The sequence below is a fragment of the Patiria miniata genome, unplaced genomic scaffold (assembly GCF_015706575.1).
Source record: "Patiria miniata isolate m_02_andy unplaced genomic scaffold, ASM1570657v1 HiC_scaffold_3, whole genome shotgun sequence".
Taxonomy (NCBI): Eukaryota; Metazoa; Echinodermata; class Asteroidea; order Valvatida; family Asterinidae; genus Patiria; species Patiria miniata.
This window is the reverse complement of record NW_024037069.1, coordinates 46,412,039-46,439,659: the sequence shown is the minus strand read 5'-3', so window position 1 is coordinate 46,439,659 and position 27,621 is coordinate 46,412,039. Positions and strand designations below refer to the sequence as shown.

Genomic DNA, 27,621 nt, shown 5'->3' with positions numbered 1-27,621 from the left:
TTGGAAAGCATTTGGTCTGCTGACTGGACATCTCTCTCAAGACGATGACGACCCCCGACTATGTGTGATTTCTGTTGCTCATCAAGACAGGACTTCAACGGCGTTTGGTCTGCTGACTGGACACCTTGCTCAAGACAATGAGGACCAACAACTATGGGTGATTGCTGTGGCTCACCAACAGAGGAATTGGAAAGCATTTGGTCTGCTGACTGGACATCTTTCTCAAGACATAGAGGGTCACCAACTATGTGTGATTGCTGTGGCTCATCAAGAGAGGAATTGGAAAGCATTTGGTCTGCTGATGACTTGAAACCTTTCTCAAGACATTGAGGGCCACCCATGTTAACTATGTGTGATTGCTGTGGCTCATCAAAAGAGGAATTGGAAAGCATTTGGTCTGCTGACTGGACATCTCTCTCAAGACGATGACGACCCCCGACTATGTGTGATTTCTGTTGCTCATCAAGACAGGACTTCAACGGCGTTTGGTCTGCTGACTGGACATCTTTCTCAAGACATTGAGGGCCAACAACTATGTGTGATTGCTGTAGCTCACCAAGGGAGGAATTGGAAGGCATTTGGTCTGCTGACTGGACATCTTGCTCAAGACAATGAGGACCAACAACTATGTGTGATTGCTGTGGCTCACCAACAGAGGAATTGGAATGTATTTGGTCTGCTGACTGGACATCTTTCTCAAGATATAGAGGGTCACCAACTATGTGTGATTGCTGTGGCTCACCAAGAGAGGAATTGGAAGGCATTTGGTCTGCTGATGACTTGAAACCTTTCTCCAGACATTGAGGGCCACCAACGTTAACTATGTGTGATTGCTGTGGCTCATCAAGAGAGGAATTGGAAAGCATTTGGTCTGCTGACTGGCCATCTCTCTCAAGACGATGACGACCCCCGACTATGTGTGATTTCTGTTGCTCATCAAGACAGGACTTCAACGGCGTTTGGTCTGCTGACTGGACATCTTTCTCAAGACATTGAGGGCCAACAACTAGGTGTGATTGCTGTAGCTCACCAAGAGAGGAATTGGAAGGAATTTGGTCTGTTGACTGGACATCTTGCTCAAGACAATGAGGACCAACAACTATGTGTGATTGCTGTGGCTCACCAACAGAGGAATTGGAAGGCATTTGGTCTGCTGACTGGACATCTTGCTCAAGACAATGAGGACCAACAACTATGTGTGATTGCTGTAGCTCACCAAGGGAGGAATTGGAATGCATTTGGTCTGCTGACTGGACATCTTTCTCAAGACATTGAGGGTCACTGACTATCTGTGATTGCTGTGGCTCATCAAGAGAGGAATTGGAAAGCATTTGGTCTGCTGACTGGATATCTATCTCAAGACGATGACGACCCCTAACTGTGTGTGATTTCTGTGGCTCATCAAGAGAGGACTTCAAAGGAGTTTGGTCTGCTAACTGGACATCTTTCTCAAGATATTGAGGGCCACCAACTATGTGTGTTTGCTGTGGCTCACCAAGAGAGGAATTGGAAGGCATATGGTCTGCTGACTGGACATCTTGCTCAAGAGAATGAGGGCCACCAACTATGTGTGATTGCTGTGGCTGACCTAGAGAGGAATTGGAAGGCATATTGTCTGCTGACTGGACATCTTGCTCAAGACAATGAGGACCAACAACTATGTGTGATTGCTGTGGCTCATCAAGAGACTTGGAAGGCATTTGGTCTGCTGCCTGGACATCTTTCTTAAGACAATGTGGACCACCACAAACTATGTGTGATTGGTGTGGCTCAGCTATAGACAACTTGGAAGGCATTTGTGCTGCATGACCAGCACTGATGCGTGATTGCTGTGGCTCATCATGAAACGATGGTGAATACAACTGGCATGGACAGTCATTGTCGCTGTGATCTTGCTTCCATTTGGTCTAAAATTAGATACAAAGAACAAGTTATTATTAACGCCCCTACCCTCAAAAAAGTAAATCAGTAAATAAGCAAATAGAGCAAACGAGCAAACAGACGATGGAAGTGTTATAAGCATTTTTGACATAAATTTAAGTATTTTTAAATTGACAGAAAAGACATTGACTTTCTCAATTGTTTTGTTTGCTTTCAGTCCAACATGATTTTTGTTTCAACCACTAACTTGCCACTAGTGATTACAATCTGTTGAATTTTGTTACACAATATACATGCAGCAATTTCAGCTGATTTTATATATAAATTAATGTTTTATTTCTTTTTTTCCCATTTACTTTCATTATTGAAAAGACATTTTTTACCAACTCTACTAATGGCCAATTTGTTGCAGTCACAGTCGGGTTATTGGAAACTCAAGATTAGTTTTTGTCCAATACAATTTTCAAGAACATTTTGCAAGGTATGAAATAAAGCCATATGAGGACCATACAATTTTTTATTTATGGTCCTTGAAATGAAAAAAAAATCCATGTCATTCTCAAGATTTTTCCAGGCCACAGGGGCCCTGGGTATACATGGTTGCTTTATATACATGTATAGCTCTTTTTCTTACCTGTCGCCAGGGTAGATTGTCTATGCCATAATTGTATCGCAGCTCTGAGCCAACTTCCAAATCGAACAAGGCAAACAGACACAGGTGTGGTTCATCACAGCTTTTGAAAACTAGTTTCTTCATCACACAGTTGGGTGTGTCTTTCGCATCGTTGATCCACCGTGCCATACATGAAGTGGGACTCATTGCATCAATGCTGTAAAAAACAGTAGTGCAAATCATGATGTTCATAACAGTGTTTTAGCCAGGATTTGAGAAAGTGGGAGTGTAAAATTTAAAAGTGGGAGTGCAACGTTGGAGTCCAGATTTTTTGTGCACAACACGAAGTCTCACTGCCGCGATCCAGGGCCGCATAAAAAGCCTTAAAGAACATGGATACTATCATGGCTAATTAATTTGCTTTCTAATGGTAGCTGATGCATTCCCAATACCCGTTTTCCAAGTACATGTAGAAGTCAGCTTAGTAGTTTTGATTTTTTTTCTCTTTTTTTTAAACAGAAAATAAAACGTTTGACCAAAAATACAGGATGTGCAGTTGTCCGTTATTTAAGTGATTGCCAATAGTGATTACACATGTACCGGTAGCTGTAACAAATACGGTGGTCTTTACAAGTAACTGGATTTTTCCTTAAAATTCAAATGAGATTGATTATTTTTGAACTGGAAAAGTATGGACTAAAACTAAGTTTCAAATTAAGAAGCAAGGCCAAGGGAAATTTGCTTCCTTTTACATGCCTTTTTAAAAATAGGGTCAGTACATCTAAAAAAAAATTATCGTCATTTTGTGTGATGATTGTATGGTGGAACAGGAGCAAAGAATCATACATGTATGTGTTTTACTTTGGGTCTGGGTTAGTTCCATTAGCACCAGAAAGTTTTTCGAGAATGAACATCAAAAGAGCTTAAAATATAATTGCTCAATGTAAAATATATAAGGTAAAAGTTTTTGTTTTAATTATTAATGGAGCATTCAAGTCATCCGCACCATAGTCAATGTAAATACGCAAATAAAACCACTGGAACATAACACATTCTAACATTATAGGATATGTGAAATGTTTGAATATGTATTAGCGGTACACGTACACGAACTGTGAAATAGAGGACATGTACAGCAGGCATACAGTATTTAAAATGTGTCTTGTACATGCAATGCAATAGAGGACAAGTACAGCAGGCCCAATTATTAACAATTTTAGTATTTAAAATGTTTTGGAATGTGTCTTGTACATGCAATGCAATAGAGGACAAGTACAGCAGGCCCAATTATTAACAATTTTAGTATTTAAAATGTTTTGGAATGTGTCTTGTACATGGACTATGCAATAGAGGACATGTACAGCAGGCCCCATTTATTAACAATTTTAGTATTTAAAATGTTTTGGAATGTGTCTTGTACATGGACTATGCAATAGAGGACATGTACAGCAGGCCCCATTTATTAACAATTTTAGTATTTAAAATGTTTTGGAATGTGTCTTGTACATGGACTATGCAATAGAGGACATGTACAGCAGGCCCCATTTATTAACAATTTTAGTATTTAAAATGTTTTGGAATGTGTCTTGTACATGGACTATGCAATAGAGGACATGTACAGCAGGCCCAATTATTAACAATTTTAGTATTTAAAATGTTTTGGAATGTGTCTTGTACATGGACTATGCAATAGAGGACATGTACAGCAGGCCCCATTTATTAACAATTTTAGAATTTAAAATGTTTTGGATCTATGTTTTGCATTGCATCTATTGCGTAAAAATAAGCTCAGCTAGAGTAATTCAGACCGGATTACTGAAAATAAACAGCAAGAGAATTTTGTGTGCAAGCGTATATTTCATACTTCTTTAAAAGACAACTCCACAAAGAATATATTCATACATCGCTCTGACATTTTGTCCGAGTACATCTGCATTTGGTCGGACAAACCAAGAAAGTGGTCGGAAAATGTCCGATGTCCGACTGTAATTTCACGCACTGAATGTGCATTGTACATGGACTATGCAATAGAGGACATGTACAGCAGGCCCCATCAATTAACAATTTCAGTATTTAAAATGTTTTGGAATCAGTCCTTCATTTAAAGGAAATCCATTAGAGCTACATGTATAAATTGCTCCCCTCAAATCTTTGAGGAGAGCAAATCGCTCTCCTTAAAATTCACGGATAAACAGCGGTGAAACGACGGGTCAACATTGTTTTTAATATTTTGAATATCAGGATTTCTTCAGGGGGCTGCATTATAGTTTTTGCTTAATAACATGCTAAAGTGGCGTTACTTCTTTGGTTTTTGTAACTGTAAGAATTTATTTTTAAAAACTAACTAGGCCTAAATGGAGATTAATAAAAGGTTTTACTGCTTATGTTTTCATTTTTTTAAATACAGTTGTCAGTTGGTTCATCACTTAATTATACTTGGAAATGGAGTTAATAAACGGCACATAAAGCAACTGAATATTTGCTTTCAGATTTGTTAAAATTATATGAAAATTTTCAGCCTGAACTATTTCCATTGCACTACGAAAGCTATACAAAAAAGGGCCTCAAAATGACAAAAACTTGCCTTAAGTATTATCGAAAATAATTGTGCCGTTGATAATCTCAAAAATAATGGAAAATGCAGGTCAAGTATGCCATATGCACAATGTTATAGTCACGACGAGAATCCAGCAAACAACGTCTAAACTTCGCACTACGAGCTTTTGTGATGCACTGTGGTGGGCCGGCAATGAGCCTTGTTTTACGGTATAGGATTTTAGTAAAACACGCTGCATCGTTTCACTTTATACATGTATGCATACCAGTAGTACTTCCTCGAAATAAATTCATGAACACGGGAAATAAGAGAGATCAAGTTCTGTGAATAAACTTGCAAAGATCGTCTTTCTAAATCGATGTTTTCTTGGCATTTTTACGATGTCTATTCCGTCCGGCTGGCCTGCATGCAAAACACTGATACTGCAAAAAGTACATACAGCAGTGCGCATTGCACCGTGCGCGATTATTGCATTGACTGATTACCACATTTCCATTACGCCTTCTTTGGGCCTTAGTGTGCAGCGCAGCGGGAACCAGTCATTGCTGCACTCTCTCGTATGTACGGGTCCACGTGTTTTCATGCAGCTCTATGCGATATGCAGATTGTGTACGTACAGTATACAGCTGCTGTACACGCACGATCTTTCTGGTACGTACGAGCTCGGTGTTCGTTCATTTTTAGCAAAATCCGGCGGAATAACGTGAGTTTGGGCATTATACCAATGAATAATACGTGTAGCTTCAGACTTAAAATAAAAATTTCAATGAAAACATTCTGAAATTTTTAGGGTCAAAATATTAGTTAAAACACCTCTAAATTTTTCAAATCTATCAAAATGTTTAACATCATAAGAATCCTTATAAAATAAACAATATTTTAAATTTTGAATCAGCTTATTATCACTGTTACAAAAAAGTTATAATTGTTCCCTCGTAACACTAACACCGCGCCGCACGATTGTCCGACATGTCTGACTCTGGGTTCACACCGCAATGCGACCACACAGCCCGCCATAACACACGGGTAAAAAATTCAGTTCCATTCACGGTACACACAATGCAGCAACACGAAACATGCACGTGTACGCGTAATCGCCGTTGCGACATGCGGATAAAATCGGCTGCCGGAACGGGCCGGCATTATTTTTGACAAAAAATCAACTTTCGTGTTCTCCTAAAAGTCCAAGCTTCCGAATAAACTCCATTTCATAGACTTTCTACGCATGTATTTTGAGGATTTTTGATTGGAAAACCGTTACATGGTACCGTTTTGTAGCCTTCGGAAAACAAAAAAATTGCATTCACCGATTGCTCGGCAGGCTGAGGAGGGTACCAGGTCATACATAATGTACGCACGCGTGCTGTGCAACCAAGATTGTCGCACCACGTGCCCAATTGCACATGAGGAACTCACTGCGAATCAGCCGGAACGCGCCCAGCATTCTGGGACTATCTGCCTTGTTAAGCATGGAGGATCTGCGCATTAGGATTGTGCAATGTATCCATAAATGGGATTATTTTCACTTCGTCACTCAGTCGAAAATCTTGAGTCGACATGCACCCAGACTCGACTAGTTATATACACACGGACGTTGAAAAGGCTCCATACTAGCTCGAGAATTGGACGTGTATCGTCTTCGTTCACGGTACAAATGACGATCTCAAAGAACACTAACAATTAGTCCGGAGAATACGAAGGTGAAATACCAAGACACACACATAAAGTGCACAGATTTGCCTATAATTTTTTTTTTTATTCCTTTTTCGTACCCGTCAGGCGGCGATATTGGCCAAAAAAACCCGAGGCGGCCTCAAAAAGTCGTGAGGCAGGCCGCCTCGTGACGATTGAATGGGCAGGGGAAACGCTGGATCAGCGTAAGAAATATTTGGATTGGCTGATTTGTATGACGTACATGTCTTGTATAAGGCTTTAGACCAATAAGTGTACTTCATACTCGACTGCAGTACGTGCGACGCCCAGACTGTCTGTGCAGATTCTGTCGCCCTCTGGCACGTGGCTCCGCCACTCGCATAGTCGCACCACAGGTGTTTTTTGTTTTTCTCGTAAGCAACCAGGTTGCGTCACGCGTCGGGTAGCCACGCGCGCTATTACGTGAAACTCCCATTTGCCAAAACCCCTGAACTACCTACCGATTTCACTGTGACTCTTATCAGCTGTTATCAGTAAAGTAATTATAAGATAAACACTTACCCTGGCACCCACTTCCCCAGGGCCAGTGACCATGAGCTGGTGGTGTCAAATAACGGAAACCTTGAAGAGCATGGCTGAAGTCGCGGACTGTTTCTTATTTGATATCTCGAGATATATTTGATCGATTTTTATGATTCAAAGTTGCTCACATAATAACTTTTCACACTTTTCCAAATACTTTACATTATAAACAAGAACCTAGTAGACTTTGGTAGATATTTTTTGTCAGTAAGCTCACAGGCAGAGGCACCATACACCACCTGTTCACGGCTCGTTAACTCTTGATCAGATAAGAGAGATCGCGTTGAAAGCTGCTGATTCTGAAATCGGTAGGTACGACCCGAGTTTGTCATAGGCAAACTCGGGTCTAGCTCAAATGGGAGATTCACGTAATGCGCCTTGACTAAAGGCTAACCGTGCACAGGCAGAGATTGAAAGAAAAGACGTGAAACAGGAAACGAAAAAGTAAGGAGAAGCACAATTTATTACGAAGCAAAAATAACTTAAGTCAGAAATATCAGATGTTGGAAAAACAAACGTGAGTTCGTGAGATTTAGAATTCGTTTTTATTCTTCAAAATCGCAAAAGTCAGACGTCGGAAGAATGTCATCCCTTTGTTTTTCTTTATAAGTTTTGGAACCGGTTCCGACTCGGGATCGAGTCTTTTCATGGAACCAGACTCGCCGGTTCCAAAAAATGTGGAACCGCCCAACACTATACAGCAGGCACCATTTATTAACAATTTTAGTCTATAAAATGTTTTGGACAGTGTCTTGTACATGGACTATGCAATAGAGGACATGTACAGCAGGCCCCATTAATTAACTGTTTTAGTATTTAAAATGTTTTGGACTGCCAGTACATGTCCTCTATTGCATAGTCCATGTACAAGACACATTCCAAAAATTTTAAATACTAAAATTGTTAATAATTGGGGCCTGCTGTACATGTCCTCTATTGCATAGTCCAATGCACTAGAGGACAAGGCCCCATTTATTAACAATGTTAGTATTTAAAATGCTTTGGAAAGTGTCTTGTACATGGACTATGCAATGCAATAGCAGGCCGCATTTATTAACAATGTTAGTATTTAAAATGCTTTGGAATGTGTCTTGTACATGGACTATGCAATAGAGGACATGTACAGCAGGCCCCATTTATTAACAATTTTAGTATTGAAAATGTTTTGGAATGTGTCTTGTACATGGACTATGCAATAGAGGACATATACAGCAGGCCTCATTTATTAACAATTTTAGTATTTAAAATGTTTTGGAATGTGTCTTGTACATGGACTATGCAATAGAGGACATGTACAGCAGGCCCCATTAATTAACAATTTTAGTATTTAAAATGTTTTGGAATGTGTCTTGTACATGGACTATGCAATAGAGGACATGTACAGCAGGCCCCATTAATTAACAATTTTAGTATTTGGGCAATTCCATGCCACAGTTGACATGACCCTCAACATTTTAAATGGAACTTATTCGAATTGTTTCACTTTTGCAGGTGAGGGGGATACCTAAACCTTATGAATATGCACTAATATTGCCTGGATTTGTTGGTTTTCATTTTTTTTTCAACGTTTGAATATGTATCCATGGTAACTTGTTAAATTTTCCAAATTTTTTTTTAAAAATTTTAACATTTAATAGCTTACCAAAGATGAAAACATCTTTGGAATTTATTATATAAGGGAACCTTCTCCAAAACATTAGGACAAAAATCTGATTTGTATTTGCATTAGTACACTATGAATAATCATATTTAAGGTTTTATTTCCGCGGCAACGTGTAACGTCCGTAACGTTTTGAGCATATTTTACCTCTACAGTCATATCTAATGAAGTGATTTTTTCCAAACCACAAATTTAAAGCTTAGTTTCTGAAGGGTTACCTTGTGCAGTGTGAAACTTGAAATTCCAATAATTAGATCTAGGCTAAGGCCGAAAAAAAATAGTTCTGCTTCCGATTACATACATGTACATTTCAAAAATAGGGTCGGTTGGTCGGGTTTTTTTTTTGGGGGGGGGGGGGCCAATTTTTTTTATGCAGATTGAATTGGGTATTCAATTATATATGCGAAGCCTTACATTACTGGACCAAACCCAGTCTAATGTGGCTTTCTTAGATGTAGGTAGCTTTCCAGCACTTAACTGGCTCGTCACTCGTCACTCAATTCTGATGGGAGGCAGGCTGGCTCTAGACAACAGATGCACATACACTGGGGATAGCCTGACTGTTTATCAAGGACAAAACCACTGCACTCCCACCTGTTTTATTAGTATGTGCGAACATATTTATGGTCGTCAACTGATTAAGTAGTCATTATCTTAGTAGGGGGCTCATGAATACGAACCCGGGAATCCCGGGTTCGTGAAAGCCACATTGGACTGGGCTTGGTCCAGTAATGACTATTTCCATTGCACTACGAAAGCTATAATACACAAAAAGTGGCCACAAAAAGTGAATAAAACCTACCTTAATTATTGTCAATATATTTACTCTGATAATTCTTAAAAAATAATGGAAAATTCAGGACATTCGCATCATATGCAGAACGCTAGTCAAGACGGGAAGCTGGCCAAAACTCCGAAGTGTGTGATGCACTGTGCATTTGTGGCCCGCGGCCGACAGACCTCGTTTTAGGGTCGAAAATTTCGGGAAACACGCTGCATGTATCACTCCAAATACGAGTAACGAGTGCGATCTCAAAATGAACTCTTGAACACGGAAAATACATATACAGACAAGATAGATCAATTCTGTGAATTAACCTGCAAAAATGTTGAACTTTCTCCATCGGTGTTTTCTTGGCATTTTTACGATCGAATCCGACCAGTTCCGAATCCGACGAATCCCATAGCCATGACAGACTGGTTACCGCACTTTCATCATGTCTTCTAAATTGGCCCCTGTACGGCGCGGCGGGAACCAGTCGCATAGCTGCCAACATTTCAAAATCCCAATTACATGTAGTAATCAACCTGCGCGGTCATTTTCAACTTCTCGTTTTATCGAAGGCTTTACCAACATCGAGAACAGGACATGTACACATACATGTGCTAGCTTACCCTTCTTGTTGTGAATAATAATGTACTGTAGGCCGAAAGATAATTTAAAAAAAAAAAATTAATTTTGTTTTAATTGTCTGTATTTGTTTGTTGAAGTCAAATAAATAATAACATCAATAACATGTGCGCATATTTTTTTGGAGATGCATGCTTTCGATGTTGAGTCTCGAGTTCGTATATGTTTTTACACACAATGATCTATGGCCACCGTATGCAATAGAAATATCCCGCCAACATACCTTGTAAACGCATGCTGATTTATCTTTTCTGTCCGTTGTGACAAACTCAAATTCTATTACCAATTATTCCAACCATACTCATTAAAATCTCGCACTGATGGGTCTCATCCCGGCAATAAGCGAATAAATATGCTCACGATCGTCACTGAAAAGTACTCACACGTATACAGTACACTCAACCACACATCCACCATGTCCACGAGATGCACACAGATGACACACCATTGAAAAATATTTTTAGTCTGGTCCTCAAGTACTCCACTGCGCACACTGTATTGATGTCTATCAGGTGCTTGACTGCATTCTTATTAGACTTGTCACCAGTCCATCCATAATCGTGACATTTCGCCAGAAGTTTTCGGTCAAAAACGATACTTTACATTTTTTTTTTTTCGAAAATGGGAAATTCGTAATGTTTTAGTGGCAAATCGTATTTTCGTAATTTAACAAACAATTCGTAATATAATTACGAAAAAATCGTACTAGTTGGCAGCTATGCAGTCGTCACTGCATTGATCAAGGTTTACGCACGTGATAATAGTCACCGTGACATCGAATTGCGAGGTATGACAGATCGCAAAGCGAATTTGGTTTCTTTTGAAAAAAAAATAGAGAATGTAAGTAAGAAAACAAATAAATACAGGCATTTTTTGAAGCAAATGGGTTGTTGAGAGGTATTTTGTGAAGACAGAAAAGCTAGGCAACAAGCTTTTATTTTTATTTATTCAATCATTATTATTTTTTATTTTTTTTGAATTGCCAATAAAAATTTTAGGGTCGCAGCCTAAAAATAGGGTCGGTCGGGTAACCGGAAGCAGAAGTATTATTTTTTTGGCCTAACGAGCGTTACCGATGTTACAAAATTTTGTTACGGATGTTACGTTACGGACGTTACACATTAAATACTGCATACAAATGAACCTTTCAAGCACCCTCTATTATGCACCTTATTCACACCCCTCTTTTAAAATATGAAATGACCCTATATGTGCAAGTAATCTAGGTCATTTGTAACAATGTTCTGCCTCCTGGCTTGAATGTTATAATTACATGTACATGTATAAGAGCCATATCTCAGGCATGCCACTTACATGTACATGTACATGTACATATATGTACAGCTGAAGTTTGAAACTGACAAGCACACATGCAAAGTAAGTGAATTTTGATTAATAGTTTTTTCAGAAGTTTTTATCTGAACTAAAGTGTCAATAGCTTTGTTTCGCCATTTCACTAAATTTATAACATGATACAAACAACAGTTACCGTATTTCTCAGCTTATAAAAACCCAAGTAACTCATAATTCTCAGATAAAAATTGCTTTTAAATCAGGAGTGATGCTATACAACCGCTTGGCTTTTCGACTCCTTCGTCAAGTACTCTTGGACATTCCTGTAATTGATGGTGTGCATACAGGGCTCACTGGGTCATTCCGTGCCAATTCAACGGGCCATGGCACCATATGTCACAGATTTTGTTCAAACTTGGTGGTAAGGTTCTGTTAGCTGTTCCATACATGATAATCGAAAGCAAAAATTCAAATTGCTTTCTGTTGTGGTGTTACGGTAGCACAAAGTTCAATGAACTTTGCAACAACAAAAAGGGGAAACTGACTGGCCCATAGAATAAATCACTGACTTTAAGGACCCATATCTTGAGATTGAAATTGATTTGGAAGCTGAATTTGAATACATGGGTACAACTACTGTAGTAGAGCATGAATATAGGAAAATAATGCCCATCATGCCTCACTCCTTAATTTTAGGGGGGGGGGGGTTGTCAAAAATGATCCGTCATGATGCGTCACATGTATTTTTTCAAATTTTAAAGGCCCCTAATCTTGGACCTTTGCATTAACTGTTTTTTATTTCAATTTTAGTGTAATCTCTGACTACTAATATTGACATTTATGTGAAAGACAGAACAATTGTAGATGTTTTCCCTGATTTGGGTAAACCCCAAAATGGCCCCAGCCAGAAATCCGCCTTAAAATTGGCCCAAAACACGGCGGGGGGGGGGGGGGGGGGGGGGGGGGGGGGGGGGGGGGGGGGGGGGGGATATAATTTTCTAGGTATTTTTAGGAAAGAGAAAATTTGGAAGATTTTCACAATGTTTCTAAATGTGTTTGTTCACAATTCTTACAGGCTGTTATAATGGAAGCATAATTTGGCTGAACCTCCAGAGTGCAGTATGCACATGCAAATACGCCATACTTGTACTTTTTAAATGAGGGAGCTCTAATTGAAGAAATGGGGGGGGGGGAAGGGGTCACATACATTAGCAACTGATCTTTTATTGAAATACATTCAAACATTTCTCCCGCAAATTGTAAAATGCAAATTGTAAAATGTATTGAAATGTTTTCAAATTGGCACATGAATTGATTTAATGTACATGTACATGTACCGGTAGGTATACCCTAAAAGTGAAATGACGGTGACCTGAATTGTTTCAGATTGAGGACACTCTTATTGCTGCATTGCAAATACTACAGGATACATGGTCAATGTTAATTTGAAATGTGCTACTCTCTGAAGAAAGATTATCATTAAGTAAGCAATCACTGACATTTTCTTACAAGAATTGGTTTCCATGTGGTGATGGTGGTACACCATAAAAAGGATGAAAAAGATATTTACAGCTAAAAAAAACATGACTGGTAATCTTGCGGAGCATCTCGTTTTCACATGCATAACGTCCGTTTCTCCAACATCACAGTGGATTTTTCTAAGTGGTCATCCATGTTTGTAAAGAGTGAAGTTACAACTGCTAGTGCATAGTTATTTCAAAGGGCTTTGGCAAGAAACTTCACAGAGTTTCACCAATACATTCCAAATTTGAAAAGCCATGTCCGAAAACGTAACGTCCGTAACACTCATAGCAACGATTATGTCTAATTAATTAATCAGGTTACCTCTTAGTTCACCATACCATGTTGTACATTTGGGCCTAAGTCTGAAATGTGCTGAGTGAATAAAATTTGCTTTGACCCCAAATATGTTATTTTGGTTTGTCAAAGTTTCTAGTCGCCTCTGAATGTAACGTCCGTAACGGTGGAATTGCCCATTTGCAGCAGACCTCATTTATTACATGTATTAACAAAAACAGGAGCTTCCTCATCAACCCAAATTTTATCAACTTTCGAGGATCTAATTCTACTATGAAACCTAGAAGTTGATCAGGTAGATTGGTTTGCAGAAAAAATAAGCAAATTAAGAAGCTGAACTATTTATTTTTTGGCCTTATTAATAAGTTTAGTATTTAAAATGTTTTGGAAGGTTTCTTGTACATGGACTATGCAATAGAGGACATGTACAGCAAGCCCCAATTAAAAACAATTTTAGTATTTAAAATGTTTTGAAAAGTGTATTGAACATGGACTATGCAATAGAGGACATGTACAGCAGGCCTCATTTATTAACAATTTTCAATGTTTTGTAATGTGTCTTGTACATGGACTATGCAATAGAGGACATGTATAGCAGGCCCCATTTATTAACAATTTTAAATGTTTTGGAATGTGTCTTGTACATGGACTAAGCAATAGAGGACATGTACAGCAGGCCTCATTTATTAACAATTTTAAATGTTTTGTAATGTGTCTTGTACATGGACTATGCAATAGAAGGACATGTACAGCAGGCCCCATGTATTAACAATTTTAAATGCTTTGGAATGTGTCTTGTACATAGACTATGCAATAGAGGACATGTACAGCAGGCCCCATTTATTAACAATTTTCAATGTTTTGTAATGTGTCTTGTACATGGACTATGCAATAGAGGACATGTATAGCAGGCCCCATTTATTAACAATTTTAAATGCTTTGGAATGTGTCTTGTACATGGACTATGCAATAGAGGACATGTACAGCAGGCCTCATTATTAACAATTTTAAATGTTTTGTAATGTGTCTTGTACATGGACTATGCAATAGAGGACATGTACAGCAGGCCCCATGTATTAACAATTTTAAATGTTTTGCAATGTGTCTTGTACATGGACTATGCAATAGAGGACATGTACAGCAGGCCCCATGTATTAACAATTTTAAATGCTTTGGAATGTGTCTTGTACATAGACGATGCAATAGAGGACATGTACAGCAGGCCTCATTTATTAACAATTTTCAATGTTTTGTAATGTGTCTTGTACATGGACTATGCAATAGAGGACATGTATAGCAGGCCCCATTTATTAACAATTTTAAATGTTTTGGAATGTGTCTTGTACATGGACTAAGCAATAGAGGACATGTACAGCAGGCCTCATTTATTAACAATTTTAAATGTTTTGTAATGTGTCTTGTACATGGACTATGCAATAGAGGACATGTACAGCAGGCCCAATGTATTAACAATTTTAAATGCTTTGGAATGTGTCTTGTACATAGACTATGCAATAGAGGACATGTACAGCAGGCCCATTTATTAACAATTTTAAATGTTTTGGAATGTGTCTTGGATGGACTATGCAATAGAGGACATGTACAGCAGGCCCCATTTATTAATAATTTTAGTATTTAAAATGTTTTGGAATGTGTCTTGTACATGTACATGATGGACTATGCAATAGAGGACATGTACAGCAGGCCCCATTTATTAACAATTTTAGTATTTAAAATGTTTTGGAATGTGTCTTGTACATGTACATGTATGGACTATGCAATAGAGGTCATGTACAGCAGGCCCCATTTATTAACAATTTTAGTATTTAAAATGCTTTGGAAAGTGTCTTGTACATGGACTATGCAATAGAGGACATGTACAGCAGGCCCCATTTATTAACAATTTTAGTATTTAAAATGCTTTGGACAGTGTCTTGTACATGGACTATGCAATAGAGGACATGTACAGCAGGCCCCATTTATTAACAATTTTAGTATTTAAAATGTTTTGGAATGTGTCTTGTACATGGACTATGCAATAGAGGACATGTACAGCAGGCCTCATTTATTAACAATTTTAGTATTTAAAATGTTTTGGAATGTGTCTTGTACATGGACTATGCAATAGAGGACATGTACAGCAGGCCTCATTTATTAACAATTTTAGTATTTAAAATGTTTTGGAATGTGTCTTGTACATGGACTATGCAATAGAGGACATGTACAGCAGGCCCCATTTATTAACAATTTTAGTATTTAAAATGTTTTGGAATGTGTCTTGTACATGGACTATGCAATAGAGGACATGTACAGCAGGCCCAATTTATTAACAATTTTAGTATTTAAAATGTTTTGGAATGTGTCTTGTACATGGACTATGCAATAGAGGACATGTACAGCAGGCCCCATTAATTAACAATTTTATTATTTAGTTGCAGCAGGCCCCATTTATTACATGTATTAACAAAAACAGGAGTTTCCTCATAAACCCAAAATTTATCATCTTTCGAGGAGCTAATGTTACTATGAAACCTAGAATTTGATCAGGTAGATTGGTTGCGTTAGAAAATTCAACTGATCAGCTCAACTTTCTTTTTGGCGGAATAATGTCCTTAGATAAGATTACTGTTATGAGTGATGCGACGGACCGGCTATTTTATGCAAAGAACTTGAATAATATACTAGCACTTTCTGGCACGTTTGGGACGGTGAGTAAAAAGAAGTAAATGAAGCCGTCTTTATATTAGCAGTAGCAGAGAAAGCCACATGAACAAAAAAATTATAATAAAAACTCGTAAAGAAAAAAACAACAAGTGTATCGGTACATTATTAAAGTCATGTACCCTCCCAGAGACTAATTAATCAGGACATTGACACACTGTGGCACCAAATGCACATACTTCTTTCTATTGAAACTCTAATCTTTTCATCACAACCTCTTTGTCTGGTTTGGCCAGCCAGCGAATTTCTATTGTCGGCGCTAATAGTGGCAATTAGTGGCATTCGGACCCTTGTGCTTATAGCCTGCATAATTGGCACGCAATTGCCTGCACCGACATGCAAAGGAATGCAAGGACCAGGCCAGGCGCCTGGCGTGCCGGTCTTGTGACAGGTCTTGACTACAACACTCTTGCCTTCTTTTGTCTTTGTATAAGTTCCTTGCTACATGTAGGAGCATTATCATTTATTTTAAGTAAAATTTGGCAATTCTGGAATGTAAATAAAAAAAATATAACTAACCTGTACTCAACACCCTGGTGGTTGAAAAAGAAAGTGTAATCGTTATCGTTGTTGCAATTTCCCTTGCCCAATTTCCCTCTATACTCCAGCAGGAAGTCCCCCTTGCTGAAATGCTTAGTGGTGAAAAGACCATAACCTGTATACCAACAAGAAATAAAGGTCAAACACCACAATTGGTCACTCATAAAAAGTATACACACATGTGCGAGTTGATAAGAATTGGACCCACATTTTTTTTCCCTCTTTGTTTTGCCAAGTTGATTGCCAAGAGACTTCATTCAATTTTGAGTATAGCTCAGTCGGTAAAGCGTCTGTACAGTATTCCGGAGGTCACAGGTTCGAATCCTGCCCCTGCCAGTCTTTCTTTGTTAATTCTTTGAAATGTATGCAAGATGATTACCTAGTCAGTTTCTCTTGTGTTTTATCTTTGTGTTAAGTATAAAACTTATAGTTATACATTTTTAAAAGAATCCCTGTTATCTTATGACAATTTATTTTTAAATGCAGATGATTTTGGCATGGAATTAATGACCAAAACAACACAGTACCTACAATACACGTTTGTTGGCCTACATGGACTATAGTATGTTACAAGAGGACCCCTGTGTGGACCCTTCAAACTCAAATGGATTTAGGAATTAGGCTTTATTACACAAAGGTTATTTGCCTTTTGCTTGCCAAAATCCTTAAAAAATGCCTGGTTAATTTTGCTAGATCAGTAAATTTCAGGACCCCTGATAAACTTCATTTGAGAAATCAAAGGTGCATCCCACGGTCATGATGGAATCCCGATGTTGTTACAACTTTAAATTTAGTAACCAACTGTCACACAAATTGACTGATACATACATTGTATTACTAACCAGAATGCGTAAATATGTATAACACTATCGTTTAGTAATACAGTATCGGTCAATTTTACTACGTACATTATATCAGTCATATCAGTACATTATATCAGTCAAACGTGAGTGAGTATAGCCATTTATTGGTTTTTATAACTGTCTTCAATCACATGTTCTACTTACCAACACAGTCATTGATGTACCTCCTCTCGAAGCCTACTTGATCACTGCCATTATTGCACCATTTCTCAGCATGTTGTTGAGGCGATATTCTCCTTGTTTTTCTGCAATTCATTTTCTCTGACAAAGCAAAGAAGTACTACATTAAAGAAAATACCAAAAGATTACACAAACAAACATGCTCCATGTTTTATTTTTGCTTGCAATATGCACAACATGTCATTTGGCAATAAAAAAATCATTGATGTTCAAATTCATCAGAAATGAGCGTTGTTCTGCAAATTTTGAGAGTGAAGCAACGGCAAAACACATATCATCAGCAGACTCAGAGGAAATAAAATGATGATGATGTGCAGTACTACAAACTCTGGTCACAACGAACAAGTAACAATAAACTAGTTTGTCACAAATTTGTCAATAGGGTTTCATGTACAAAGTTCTTCATACGAAAGTACAGTATGAAATGCATTCACAGTGATCGAGATGGGTGTGCATGGAGTTAGCCTACATTTTGCACAACACATATAAAATAACCAACAGGAGAAGATCAACGGAAATTTTGCTGCTTATAAATAATTTGATCTTTTAGTGATAAAATTGAATATATGCACATAAATAGGCAGTACTGAAGCGAAATCGGCCAATTGATCCAAACGTCAAACAAATTTTGCAGTTTTCTTTCAATTTGTCCTACATGTATAATTTGTCTTCTGAAAAGTCTCTGAAATTATCATTAACGTATTACTTTCTGGTCCAAGTCATTATTTTGAGTAAAAAATTATAAAAAAAACATTGCAAAAAAAATAGTCCCCTGCGCACGAGGTCCAGAACAGCATGACAGGACAGGAGCCATATCTGCGGCAAATGGGCATGTCAATTTTACATTATACCTTGGCTACCCCGACCGTCACATTATAATCGACATGAATCGCTAAGTAGGTCTTAGCTTGGGCCTAGGCCTAGCTTATGTTGATGACATTTACAATGCAGCATGGCAGCACACACAACCAAAGATCCTACACAGCCATATCAAGCGACGTTGACGTGTACAATAGACGTCATTTTTTAGTTATGTTTTTTTAAAGCTCCGCGCACGAGCTCAGCTGGCAAAAAACGTTAACACAAAAAAAATTTGAGCGTTTGCTAAACTTACTTTATGTACATAAATGTTCATTTTGAATGTATTCGTCAATCTAGTGGAAAAAAAAAAAAACTTTATAGTAGGGAAAGTTTTTAAAAATATCTCGAAAAATGTGCGATTCATCGCAACGGGAATCGCGGCTGCCGTGGCAGATTTTCGATCTAATCGCACAGGTCCCTGGCACCGTACCCCAAGCACCGGTACGCGCAAAATGATAGGAGCCCGCCGAGTACCCATTAGTGCCGAGTCTGGGTACTCAACGGGCTCCAATCATTTTGCATGTACGAGGTGTGGAGTACCAGAGACCTGTGCGATGAGATCGAAAATCTACCGTGGCAGCTGCAATTCATTATTTTTAAAGTTTATATCCAATACAGTGGCGGATCCAGAGAGGTTATTTGCCGGGGGGCTGAGGTTGTTTGCCGGGGGGGGGCGCAACAGCTCATTCGAATGAAAAATGACCAAAATGACCTTATTTTACAAAATTTCGTTCACTGCCGGGGGGGGGGGGGGGGGGGGGTGTGCGCACGCCCCCCTAGCACCCCCGGGATCCGCCAATGCAATAGATCAATGAAGACATTCAATATGAACATGTACATAAAAGTAACACTCCATTTTTTTCACGTTGCATTTTTTTGCCGGCTGAACTTGTGGAGCTCATTCACGGAGCTATAAAAAAAACATAACTAAAAAATGATGTATTGCACACGTAAGTTCAGCAAAGTGAAAAAAAACATGTTTCACATCCCCGCCTGCTTCCTTTTTGGAGGCCGCCTGGATTTAAAAAAAAAAAATTTGAAAACGCAGTAAAAAGACACCGAAAAAGTCCAGAAATTCATCGGAAAATAAATACTTGCGAAATATGTGAGTCGAAGTTTCAGTGACAGTATACTCTAAATGACACTAATATGTTCAGTTTTCTTGTCCAACTTGTCCTTCATTTTAAAAGTGTCTTTGAACAGTTGAAACACCAACGGTTGCAGGAAATTTTAAAATGGCTGCCATCTTGAAAAAAAAAAAAAGGCCCCTCTCCTCCTTTTTATCAAAAAAACCGGACGAGAGAAACATTTATTTTTATTCGGCCTTGCGCCATCGTCGCTTGATTAAGGCCAAAAAAATAATACTTCTGCTTCCAGTTACCCGACTGACCCTATTTTAAGGCTGCGACCCTAAAAATGTTATCTGCAATTCCAGAAAAAAATTATAATAATGATTGAATAAATGTCTTTTTTTGTCTTCATAAAATACCTCTCAACAACCCTTTTTTAGTCAACAAAGCTTGTATTTATTTGTTTTCTTACTTACATTCGCTATTTTTTCAAAAGAAACCTTCGTTATTTTTACAAATTCGCTTCGCGATATAATTTTAAACTTCGCAATTCGATGTCACGGTCTAATCACGTGCGTAAACCCAGTGCAATGCGGCGATGACTGGTTCCCGCCGCGCCAATTTAGAAGATATGATGAAATTGCGGTAACTAGTCTGTGCACGGCTATGTGATCGATAGCATGGCTACAAACACGTGCACTGTCAACTGGTCGGATTCGACATCGTAAAAATGCCAAGAAAGCACCGATGGAGAAAGAACGTTTTTGCAAATTAATTCACAGAAATGATCTAGCTTGTCTGTGTATGTATTTTCTGGGTTCAAGAGTTCATTATGAGATTGCACTACTCGTATTTGGAGTGATACATGCCGCGTGTTTCCCAAATTTTTGCCCGTGAAAACAGGTCTGTCGGCCCATGGCGGGCCGCTCGCCACACATGCTCGCATCACCCACCTCGGGGTTTTGGCTAGCTCCCCGCGTCTTGACTAGCGTGTTTCCCGACATTTTCGACCGTGAAAACAGGTCTGTCGGCCCATGGCGGGCCGCTCGCCCCACATGCTCGCATCACACACCTCGGAGTTTTGGCCAGCTCCCCGCGTCTTGACTAGCGTTGTGCATATGGTGCGAACGACCTGAATTTTCCATTATTGTTTTAAATTATCGAACGTAAATATATTGACAATAATTATAGGTAGGTTTTATTCACTTTTTGTTGCCATTTCGTGTATAGCTTTCGTAGTGCAACGGAAATAGTTCAGGCTAAAACTTCGCATATAATTGGATACCCCATTCAATCTGCATAAAAAAAAAATGGCCAAAAAAAAAAAATTCCGACCGACCGACCCTATTTTTGAAAGGCATGTAATCGGAAGCAGAAGCATTTTTTTTTTTGGCCTAAGCGATGTATGCACAGTTAAGCGACATCGCTAGATCTAGTTTTGGAACCCGACCGGAGTAGGCCTAGTCCTACCTGAATTTGTGTCCGTAACTTGCTCACCTTTCCAAATTAACCGAGTAGGCCGCCTAGGGCTAGGCTACAATGCAGCTAGGCCGCATGCAGGGCAGGCTATACTTTAACGCACAAAAGCAATCGAAATACTGAACACTATGATCAAAACAAAAACCAAAACATACAAGCAAAATACTGCCAAAATCAAATTTCTAACATAAATTTGGACAACGTCCAATCGCTCATTGTTAGGACAATATTCACGCCAAGCCATGTTTGTTCGACTAGTCTAATTAAACGTTAGGCAGTGCAGTATTGGCTTCAGTACTTGTTAGGCCTACGTACGTGCGGGTGATGTAGTGACTGTACTGATAGTGACGGGACCGCGCCGCGTGATCAGGTCAAGTAGGCCTATACTGAGCGTCGAAATATTAACGTGATGTGATAAAAAGAAAACCATGAGTAAACTAGGCCTAAAAAATGTTTTTGCATAGAAAATACAATGTTTTTTTTACAAACCTGATGTGCCTTCTATCTGCCTATAATCGTTAAATCATCGCAGGCGTCCAGCGATCTGAACAATCGAATCGTGGACGTGTTTCATCCTGCAAGCGCGGGAAATGGCATGGCACGGTGCCAACTTGCGCGCTCGGCGCGCTCGAGCTCGCAGCGGCCCGGATCGGTACAGCGCGCCACGCACGTACCGCTTGAGGGCGTCCTACAGTTAGGGACGAGTACGTTCCATTTTTTTGTCACACGAGCTGAATGTAGTTCATACTTTCACGCACCGACTCCTGATCTTCACCGCCAAAACGTGGACTATCGTTAAAACTGTTGGGGAATGATAGAGCGCCCTCTTCTAGCCAAAGATATTCCAAAAATACAGCAAAAGTAACCGTGGACGTCCACGGTCCCAGTGCGTCCACAATTTGAAGGTGTGTATCCTAGTGAAAGTCCACGATTGCCGGTATTTACACACGCACCCACACCCAGACACACATACATAATATAGCGATATGTAAGTGATGCGCTGTCGCGTGAAACAGAGAGGGCGCGTGTAATAAGAAACATAATTATTTGTACATGTAACACCATCCAAAAGTGGTGGGAATTACGTTTTTAAAAGATATTTTTGGGGTAACAAAATACGTGACTCGCGAGTCAGCGAGTCCGAGTCTATAAGAGCGAGTCTCTTGGTGATGTGACTCCAGTCGAGTCCGAGTCACTGAAATTGTGACTTGAGTCCGAGTCTTGGACTTGAGTCCTACAACAATAACAGTGATTGTAACTATATGACAATAATTGTAGATCAGCTAAAATTGTATGTATTTGTCAACAATATAAGATTGGAACGCATGTAGATATTTTAGTGTAAAGCTTTTTATCATGTTTTTCGAAAAGGCTTGTGAAATTGAATTTGCTTTCTGTAGGCCCAATCATGGCATAGCTTTTGCTGATGTGACTCGAGTCGAGTCCGAGTCACTGAAATTGTGACTTGAGTCCGCGTACTGGACTCGAGTTCTACAACAATAACAATGATTGTAACTATATGAAAATAATTTTAGATCAGTTAAAATTTATTTCATTTAATTGTTCACAATATAAGATTTGAACGAATGTAGGTATTTAGTGTAAAGTTTTTTATCAGGTTTTTTAAGAGAGTATGCGACATTGGAACTGCACAAAATGAAAACCTAGAAAAGGAGGCACATAATTAGACACTAAAGCATCAGTAATGTAGCGGGATCCTACTGGGCTCTTGTCCGCCAAATCCGGCCAAACGCAAGAAAAGGGGACAGACAGACGGGATTTCTAACTCTGAAGGAAGATCTCATTTATTTCGCCAAGCGGAGTCTGCGGGCAACTTGCCGCACCGCTACCAGAACTGCAACTGATCAATTCCCAGCATAGACATTCACACAGTCTGAACAAATGTTTACAATTGTAGCAACTTTATCCAACCCTGGAATCAAGCCAAGCCCTACCCGCGAAAGTGAACAAAAGAACCCCACTTAGCCAACCTATTTAAACAGCCTATTTCCGGAGCGCGCGGCCAGCCAGACCCAAAACCAGGTCAGGTGCGCGCCGCCGGAGCCCCTCCGCCGGAGCACTAGTGCTAGAAAGCAATGACAACAAAAGTGTGCATAGACTGTTCGTTACACTACCCCCTCCTTAAATTGGGCCTATTCTCCTGAATAGGGGAACTATACAACTTATTTTACATGAACTTTTTTTTCTTTAACCCAACATTTGGTGTCCTCAAAGGATGTGGAGCAACGTTGATCTGGTCCCCAAAATGGTTACTCAGATCAAACATTAATCCAGCAATCCATGATGACAACCTCTTCAAAAGGGAAACATTTTAGAAACAACATGAGAAATCAAACACTTTACTTTGTTTATCAATGGGTGTCCTCAATGGAAGTTGATCAGCGTTGATTCTAGTCCCCAGACTGGTGCACAGAATCAAACAATGATACAACAAACCGTGACGACTAGCCTACCTTACAACAATTTCAACACATTCTTTTACAGTTTTTTTTCTTGTTCACCTCACTTGGAAACTGTCCTTTATGACCTCACTATTTCACAAAACAATGTCCATCCAAGAGAGAACTTCTTTCCAGTCTCTGTCCTTTGTGCACTTCACAAGCTTCAGAGTCTTCAGCCGAGTACACAGGTCACATCGCTGTACTCCTGCCATCTGGTCGTTGACTCCCCAACCTTGCTTTGGCCCCGTTGTCTTCCGTGGTGTCTGTCCACGCACTGTTGTCGTCTCCGGCGGCCTCGTCTTCTGTGGTGCACCCTGCACCGGCGGATTCCCAGCCTTTGACGCTCCCTGCATCAACGGGTATCCTGTCTTCTGTGGTACTCCCTGTACCTTCGGCCTCGTCTTCTTTGATGCGTCCTAGATCGCCGGATCCGCAGTCTGCTGGCTTACCGTTCTTGTCCCTTTCACGTGCACCTGCGGTCTGAAAGTCAATGTCGTTGCTTGCTCCAGCGGGGCTGCTTTCGCCGGGGGATAGTGCCGCTCCGGCTCGGTTGCCGTCACCTGAACATGAAGGTCAGTGTCTTGTGGTCGATTGTCCGTGGTCTGAGTTGCTGTCCAGGCAGTACGGCGGTCGATGAGTTCAGCGTGCTCCGGCTGATCGGCATGCACCAGCGGAGCCGTCCACAACGGTGGATCAGTGTGCATCGATTGAGATGTCAGCAACGATGGAGCTATCGATGTGCAGCTTAAGTCCTCCGCAGCAGTTGGATCAGGACAGGAAAAGTCGGTGCATCCATGAACCTCGATCCGATGGACAGCCGCCATGCTCGCCAGTATCACGGGACGGGGCTCCACGTCAACAGCAGGGCTATCATCGCTCGCCCCGGCCTCCCTACTCGTGGTCTCCCGATTCACGCGACAACCCGGCCTAACATCAACTTCTGCCCCCGGACCGCTGAACAGGCTTGCTCGTCGTTCATCTTCATCCTGATCCGCACTGGTAGAATCATCGGAGCTGTACATCGCTTCCAATTCGGCGATCATTTTATTGATCCTCTGCGACACACCTACCGCTGCTCCAGTGGCCTGTGGATGAATTCTGTCCGAGGAATGGGCTGATCCACAAATCTGCCGCTCCAAGGAGTCTCCCACCTTCAGAACGTCAATGATGACATCGTTGATGGCGTCCACGATCTAATCTGCGGCTATGCTTTCCGTCATTTCCAGTCGGTCCAAAATCCCGTCAATATCCCACCGCTGCCACCATTTGTAGCGGGATCCTACTGGGCTCTTGTCCGCCAAATCCGGCCAAACGCAAGAAAAAGGGACAGACAGACGGGATTTCTAACTCTGAAGGAAGATCTCATTTATTTCGCCAAGCGGAGTCTGCGGGCAACTTGCCGCACCGCTACCAGAACTGCAGCTGATCAATTCCCAGCATAGACATGCACACAGTCTGAACAAATGTATACAATTGTAGCAACTTATCCCAGCCCTGGAATCCAGCCAAGTTCTTCCCGCGCAATTGAACAAAAGAACCCCACTTAGCCAACCTATTTGTAGAGCCTATTTCCGGAGCGCGCGCTAGCCAGACCCAAAACTAGGTCAGGTGCGCGCCACCGGAGCCCCTCCGCCGGAGCACTAGTGCTAGAAAGCAATGACAACAAAAGTGTGCATAGACTGTCCGTTACAGTAATAATTTGCATGTAACTAGCACTGTTGAATATTTAAACACCTTTCGCAATATTCATTCATCGACTGTCATCTGTTGCTATGGCAGCGGATGAACAACTTACCGTCAATATTAAATGATTAAACGCACAAAGGGGTTTGAAATGGTTGGCAGGATTTCGCCCCTTTGTTTAAAATTACTGGCTACGCCTGTGAGACCAAGGCAGTGAAAACCAACGATAATTGCAGCCGTGAATATGATTTGCAGTGAAAAGCAAATCACAAAACCTGTGCAAGCCAGTAGACCTATGCGATGAGATTCACTGACAACACTGACAAAGTGCAATCTCTGGGAAATATGTTGTTGTAAGACAGAGGAACCATCCAACATGACTCCACAGTCTGTTAATTTAACCGAATCGTTGAATGGCGAGCCAACACCTCAACTGGACCCGTTGGAGGTTTTCGTCTGCGTGTTAACAGCTCTGACAGTCGTTTTGATTCTGACTCTCAACCCGATATGCCTTGTGGTGCTTCATCGCGCCAGCGGAATCCAAGAAACGACCAAGGTGTCCATGGCTTCACTCACCGTGTCTGATATCTGCGTTGGGCTGTTGTGGGTGCTCCCGCAGCTAACACAAGAATTCAACGGGGAATGGGTGTTGGGTTCTTTCCTGTGCACCGCCTGGGGTGTTTTATTTCCACTTCCTGCTGGACTGGGTGTCCTTTCGCTTGTTCTCCTGACAGTGGATCGCTTTGTTGCTATCGTCTACTCGCTGCGCTATCCGACACTGATGACTTTGAAGAAAGCAAAGATAATTGTCGCCATCACGTGGAGCCTGGCATTGGCATTCTCCATAATTGTATGTGGCATCCTTTTACCACGTGCCATATCTCCGGTGGAACCTCGTACCTGCGTTCTCAAGTCATCAGCCTACAAATTTTATAATGGGATCATTGTGGTCATATTTGCAATCTCCCTTCTAACAATTGTCATCCTCTACTTGTACATTCTTAAGGTTGCCCGTCAGCAGGCACGTCGCATCGCCGCCCAGAATCAGATCAATGTTGATAGGGGTGATCGGAGGGCTCCGCAGAGAGTCAGCACAAAGTCGGCTACCACGGTGTTCATCATAACCATTACGGTCTGCATATGCTGGACCCCGTTAATCCTCCAAAGAGCGACTTACTCAATCGTTGAAGAACTGCAGTCCTTTAAGTTTCACTTAATTACAAACTTGATCTTTTTCACCAACAGTTGGCTGAATGTGGTCATTTACTATCTGAGAAACAGGGAGCTTCGGCAAGCCCTGCATGAGTTGCTAGCGTCATGCTTTCGCCGGCGATTCTAAAAGAAAAAAACCGCGTATCACTTTTTCTTACTTAACCGCAGGAGGCACCAAAGCACGAAAACTTATCTAAACTGTATATGGGTTGACCATTGGACGACACATCCTTGTTGATAACATTATTGCCTGAACAGCTGGAACTTTGGCTAATGGGACCAACGATGGGCTAATGTGATGATGCAAACTTTGGGTTTTTTTTTTTCAACTAGAGATTCAGTAAAAGTAAGAGCGCTTTGTAAATGTAAACTCGATGGAGAACATTCAGCATCGACGTTTGACTATTAACAATATTGTAGTCGAGTCATTTGAGTCGAGTCCTAGTTTCGAGCTACTTTCAAGTTCGAGTCGGAGTCACGAGTCATTTGCCGATGTGCATCGACATGCGTTGGGCGACGTTCATTAAAGCTATAGTCCATCATTTGCAGCCATCCGAAAAGTAACTGGCGTAATTATTGTTGAAAAACATACTTGGTTGAAAGATAGTAAGGGGACTAATCCCTGTGAAATCATTCTTTCTTGCAAGCTGTCAATTTGAAATAATCAACGAAAGAAGGCCTTTCCAATGGTGCGTCTTAAGACGCACCGTAGGAAAACTTATAATTAGTAGTTCGTTTTGTTATTCGGCGAAGCGCGCGCAAGCATTGGCACGACGCACACGCACCGTCGGTTGCTATAATTCGTCGGATCAGTGCGCGACATCGCGTATAGCTGCGCAATTCAAAACAATTCAAAACATGATTCAGCAACTTTTGATTTGAAATTGAGATCCTAGATGCTGTTTTTCTCGGAATATACAGCTGAAGCTGAAACTTCATCAGGTTAGTTTTTCAGTATCCTTCAGATTTTGAACACTTTTGTTGCTTCAAACGAACAAAATGCACAAATTACAAATGATGGACTATATCTTTAACACACACACACAAGTTTACGTTACATACCAAGTGTGGACTTTCCATTG

General features: G+C 40.4%; 2 protein-coding genes across 2 annotated transcripts; one reads left to right on the top strand and one right to left on the bottom strand.

The window, feature by feature from the left end:
- Positions 1-718: 718 nt before the first annotated feature.
- Positions 719-22,130, bottom strand: LOC119736867. The gene is made up of 6 exons (XM_038210876.1): positions 21,672-22,130; positions 17,737-17,853; positions 16,709-16,844; positions 2,516-2,711; positions 808-1,907; positions 719-731 (listed from the first exon to the last, which is right to left on the bottom strand). Exons 2-6 carry the CDS (start codon positions 17,846-17,848, stop codon positions 719-721), a joined length of 1,557 nt encoding a protein of 518 aa, XP_038066804.1. The 5' UTR covers positions 17,849-17,853; positions 21,672-22,130.
- Positions 22,131-25,703: 3,573 nt separating this feature from the next.
- Positions 25,704-26,666, top strand: LOC119736865 (beta-1 adrenergic receptor-like). The gene has a single exon (XM_038210875.1). The coding sequence runs from the start codon at positions 25,704-25,706 to the stop codon at positions 26,664-26,666; it is 963 nt and encodes a 320-aa protein (XP_038066803.1).
- Positions 26,667-27,621: the final 955 nt, after the last annotated feature.